General features: G+C 39.2%; 1 protein-coding gene across 1 annotated transcript in view; it reads left to right on the forward strand.

The window, feature by feature from the left end:
* Positions 1 to 6000, forward strand: part of LOC109962900 (protocadherin-15-like) — a 153740-nt gene that overhangs the window by 30002 nt on the left and 117738 nt on the right. The window contains exon 3 of the mRNA XM_020605022.1: positions 5560 to 5574. Coding sequence (XP_020460678.1) covers positions 5560 to 5574 — 15 coding nt within the window. The remainder of the gene's footprint in view (positions 1 to 5559; positions 5575 to 6000) is intronic.

The following is a 6000-nucleotide window of genomic DNA, read 5'->3' on the forward strand; positions in this document are numbered from 1 at the left end:
CTGTAAAACTTGGCTTTATATAAAGTCACTCCATCTGTCTGATCAGTCACTAAAACACCAGTTTTCACTGATAATCCCTGTGCCAACTCAGAAGCACTCAATCGTTTTTGAATGCAAGGTTTCGTAAATACGAATTGTGCATGGTGCCTTTTTTGAGGACAGCCACTGTGCCTTCAGTTAGTGGAAGTGAACTGTAGCTCTTCCTATACCTCCAGACCACTGCGGTAAGTGTGTTTCTGCTTATATTCAATCACCTACTGTTGCTCTAGTACTTTCCCATCTTCAGGAAGTCTCACAGTCTGTTTGTAGTTTTTTTTTCTTCATGTTCAGGCAATTCCTTACAACTGTTTGTGGAGCTACATTGCATTAGGCACAACCCAGGCTAAATTGCAATTATGCTAACTTTAAATGAAAAGCACAGGTGTACTCACTTTTGTTGCATTGTTTTTGTATTTGAGGGCCCATATTTACAATGTAGTCTGACATAGTTATACACAAGATCAAATATCTTACACTTCAACTTGAACATAATGCACTTTTTGTAAGTGGTACAAGTTTGAATCATTTAAAATATATGCTTTGAAGTAGTTTTACTTTACTACAATTACAAATATCAACTTCAACCCATTCCCCAGTGGATAAAAATGAAGAAATCAGAACATTATCTTTAGAAAACTGCCTGCCGCTTTGTCTGTCCTGTGAAATGGGCCCACAGTGCATCATTCACAGACCCAATATGAAAAGTCATCAGTCATGAAATGAGTCAATTATTTCTGTGGAAGCAGGCCAGTGTGAGAGCTCAGCTGGATCAGAGGATGCTTGCAATATCCCTCTCTGTCATTTGTGAAGAAAGCATCCTCATACCATTCTATGCCATAGGATTTTATGCCACTGGACTTAATATATGGATTGCAGCTATGATCACTATTCTGATTGTCTTCCCTAATGCTTCTGGTCCACCTTAGCTTTCCCAGACATTTTATCGTTTTCTTTCCCCGGTATGTTCCATAGCAAGGCCACATATATTTAACTATACCCAAGATAGAAATACTCTCAGGTATGGTACAAAAGAATAGAAATGTGTATAGTAAGTAATTAGATGTTAGCTTTGAATTAGCTAATGTTATTTAGATATTTACAATGATTTCCTTTTTTGCCAAGAAACAATGCCACTGTCATAAAGCCAGAATCGAGTTATTTTAGTTTAGTGTAAAGCCCGGAGGAAGCACGAGGAAACAGCTAGCAACGGATATACCCGAGGCCTGTCCCAAAGCACTTGCATTAAAAAGTTCTCAAGGAATATCAAACTATTCCTTTAATAGTGTTACAACATCATAATATTAAAGCTGGTATTAATGATGTAGGCAATGGAGCCAGTTCTCTCTGTGAGTCATTCATAGGGTACATGGATCCTGCCTTTGGACACACACACACAAACACACCATTAGCAGTGTCCAGGTGCCCCTGTTGAGTCAGTCTGAGCATGTATATTTTATTGTAACTCTAGGATGCATGAGTGTGTAAGTTCAGACAGGCATATGAGCTCAACTGTGTCAACTGTCTGAAGCAGTGGGGATGTGCACATGGAAGTGTGTTATGAGGAAACGGTTCCTAAGCAGCATGTCTGTGTAATGTGTATACCAAACAACAAGCTTGCCTGGCCCATTGGGTGATTGCTGTTGTCTTCAGCTGCAGTCACTCGCTCCCTTTTTCCTCAATCAGCTTTGTTCTTAATGGGCCTTCTTTCCTGCCACCCTTGGCAAACCATACCTGCCAAATGTAGATGGACAGAATTTGAATAGTAAATAAAAAAATATTGACTGAAACACTCCAGCATTAAATAAAGTGGCATTGAATGGATGATAAACCTGAAACAAATCAAGCCTTTTCTCATTGACTGCCTGTGATATTGTCTTAAGGGATCATTCCTTCTCAAAGTTTTAAGCCTTTTTTATGTGGTCCACACCTTGAACACTTCACCCTCATTCCCCTCACACAGCTCCCCATGGAGCTTTTCATCAGCTTGACAGAAACCTGGCATTACAATAGATTTATTCAGCTTCTCATGCGCACAGTTGTTTCAGTGATTGTTTTTTCCAGAAACTTTGAGAATAAGTGAGGAAGACAGGTACTTGTCAGTGAGGGGAAATGCACAAGTAAACATTTGACGGTAAGCAAGTACACTTAAAACAGAAGTACCTGCATACAATGACTATGCTATAGGAATGCTTTTATTGGACAGGCCTATCTTACACTGTCAGGGACCAAACAATAAGGCAAAAGACAGCTTTTAAAGTTCAAAGAAATGGGCTTTTTATTAACCCAATAATAAGGAAACATACAAACAATATCTAATAAACTGGGCCCTAAAAGAGGTCAACAGAAGATAAGGAAACTCGAAATACAGCAAACTGAACTGTCTGATACAGCAGCAACAACAACAACAAAAAAACAAATGTCCTAATAAGTCACACACACACAGGGGAACATATATATATATATATAACACAGAAATTAACAATCTACAAACAAACAATACATTTCTCCCAAAATACAAGGAAGGGTCCTTGTATTGGGCATTTGGTGCAGTCCAGCCCTAGTGGGAGGTATTTAAACCTGCTGCCCTCCTCAGTCTAATCTTTTGTCAGAACCGCCCCCCGTCCATGTACCAGGAAACATGGTAACTCAAAAGAAAATTTAAACATATTAACAATACAAAATTTATCAAATGTGCATGTTCACTGATTTAGTTATGTATGTCCAATGCCAAACAACACCCAACCTTTACCTATAACTTTAAACTACTCACATAAACAAAAAAAAAACAAAAACAAACCCAACCAAGTCTACTGCTGGTGGTGGTTTAGTCCCTCACATGGTGAAGACCAGGACTGAAGCCTTCACATACACAAACAAGTGTACTCTGGTCACCTATATGAAAGAAGAAGAGAGAATTTGCATTTCAGTGAAATTCACTCCCTCCTTGGTGTGTAACTAATGCAGAGAGAAAGAGAATTACCATAACACTTTATGTAATTTAGGCTCTGTTAAAAGTATGAAGCAACTTAATTTCATATTAATAATTCAACTTTTTTGCAAATCCTTGGACGCATTTGTTTTAAAGATTACCCTTGAAAGAGGTGCCTACATTTTCTTCAAGCGACTGGGCTTTAAATTCACATTACCTGTCTCTTCAACTGATGTAGTTTTAATTCCAGATCTCATTGTGTTCCTTTGTCACTTGTGTTACAAACCAGGCTGTTTACTGTTTCATCCCATTTAATTTTTATTATTTGAGGGGGAAAGCAGACTGACAAGTAAAGAGAGGGAAGCAGATGAGAAGAGGCAGAGCCAAAGATGCCCCATAGAGAGCAACTGGCTGGTTAGTAATAGATGAGGGGCATCAGCTTACACTGAAGGATAAAAAGCCAGTCAGGCAGGGGATACACATCTGTCATCTGCTGTTCACACACTCTTGTACACACATGCACACACACTCACAAGCCAGCTGGTAGAGTGTGATGTAACTAGTGACTATTGTTCCATGGCATAGAGATGCCCCCTTAGAAAAGCTTCAAATGGTGAAAGGGTAAAATTGTAACCCACCACCACAGAGACCTGGGATGTTGGATAACTACAACGGAGCCATGTTTGTGGTTGGAAAGCTAATGAAGGTTCCCGTCATGGCCTCTCATTAACAGCTTACCACTGGTTGGTTGCTCAACTTTCAGCGAGAGGTGAAACAAGAAGTGTAACATTGACCTCCTGCACATTACAAAACCGCATTATTGGTTGTATTGCTCAAGCTCTCAAAAAGTGAGTGAGTATATTGCTGACTGCAACTAAGCAGCAACCTCCGAGGCTGAGAAATTAAACCAGTGTGGAAGTGTTAAAACCTGCAGTTCCTCCAATGGCCACTTGCCGTTGGCCCCAAAGGGAGTCAGTCCCCATAAACCGGCATGTTAAAACACGTTTACAGCCTGGTACAAAAAACAATGACAATTGTATGGAGGGAGGGGTGAATTTTTATAAAACAAGTGTAAGTTATATTGAGACTAAAAGTTACACATACTGTAATTAAGAACATAGCAGCGTTGAGTGACAGACGGGAGGGTCCCACCACAGATAGCTAGCCACTGGCTGTCTAGTGGGCTTCACTCACTCGCCACCTCTTCACCCAATGTTTGATTGGCTGTAGCAGGCATAGTGAAGCAAGATGGTGATGCCCAGACTTGAGGTTCAAAACAGTTCTTCAGAAAACTAGTGGTGACATTACGGAGCATTCATCCATCTTTTATATAGAGTCAGTGACTGCAACATGTAACACACAATCTTCTGTCTTTGGTATTCAAGTCCTTTAATTCATAGAGAGAAAGAATTGCACCCAGTGGCCAACTGGGTACAAAAGGAGAGTTGTTATTAAGGATTAAAAGAAGGTTTTTTAGAAAACTTGACACTATAGACAATAGAGTGTGAACTTCTTTACTTAACCACACTGCCTGGTAGCATATACAGTAGCTCAAGCACGTGCTTGCTAATCAATGCCAAATCTCCTAACATGACAACCATGAATGTTGTTTATATTTTAGCATATTTGTAAGTATGTACTATATGTATGTATGTCATACACTTATAAAATTCAAATACATTCAACAAAGTATGGTGAAAAGTATAATTGTGTAAAATCCACAAGCTAGCATTTGGTTTTCAGCGCTAGGCTTTAAATCTGCACACCTGTGAGCTAAGAAACATTGTTAGCGTTCTTGTCACCATGACAAATTGGAAAACCAATTGTTTTCAGAACTAAGATGAGTTCATTCAGAGCCCCAGGACAGTTTAATCTGTATTTGGGAACATTTACTACCGTCTCGCATTGCAAGAAACAAACAGTACCAATGAATCCTGGGATAATCTATGACGCCAAGCAGTTGTAAAGCTTAATCATTAAGGGGAAGAGAGAGAGCAGGAGAGAGAGTGTGAATGTGATCATTGTTCCATGAAGTCTATTTTCTAGGTGAGCAGATATCCATCTTCAAGCCTTCCTGTGGGATTTTGTTTTCCTCAAGAGGTGTACAATAACTTTGCCCTGTCTGGTGAATGTGGGTGTTCTTGTATTCCTGTATCTTGGCAAGGACGGAGGGATAAAGGAGAATCCTTGAACAGCTTTTTTCTCCCCCCTTTGAGTGAGACCATTTTAATCCTCCAGCTCAGGTTAAAATTATTTCTCCTCATAGTGATACAGTAAGTGCTGCTGGTGGTTGTGAATGGAGGTGGAAAAAGCTTACAGAGATAAACACATCCATTTTTGCGTACTGCACGTGCAAACACACACCTCACAGAACGTTTTGATTGCTTGTACTTTATTTATCTAGTCCCATTTTGTTTTTTTCAAAACTTCGAGCCTCTTTAGTGCATTTTATGTTTGACATCCCATTTTTTGTCTAATGATTATCCTGATGCTCATCTCTTTCATGAATTTCTTCCTTTGCTTTTTCTGTCTTTCTGTCCTCCTTCCTTCCCTTTTCCCTCCTTATGGAACATGGCTGTCTCTTTATGCAGATTGGCAATATGAGGGTAAGAACTATCTCCTTTCTCTTCCTCTGTGTTCAGTCACTGTGCTAGTTTATTAATCCCTCACTAACCCAGCAGCAGTGGTTGTAGAGGGTTACAAATGTCACGACCAATTTAAAAAAAAAAGGGCAGGGGGCATTTGTTTCATTTTAGCTCCATTACTGCATCTCTTTTTCTACTATATTACATTCCAATTACACCATTCCTCTGTTACCCAATCTCTTTCCTGTCACTGTAGAAGAACATTTAGTTAATATGCTATACATTATACTTTTCATCTATTTTGACATACACTATATTTTATATTTTTTCTTTGTTCTCACTTTTTCAATTTGTCTTTGTCTCTATCATTAAAAGGAGTTTTTGTTCCTGTCAGTCATCATTTTCCTATGTCTGGGTGCTGCGTTTTTCTTGCCTCTTTTTTTTTAG

This window comes from Monopterus albus, unplaced genomic scaffold (assembly GCF_001952655.1).
Source record: "Monopterus albus unplaced genomic scaffold, M_albus_1.0 scaffold69.1, whole genome shotgun sequence".
Lineage (NCBI taxonomy): Eukaryota > Metazoa > Chordata > Actinopteri > Synbranchiformes > Synbranchidae > Monopterus > Monopterus albus.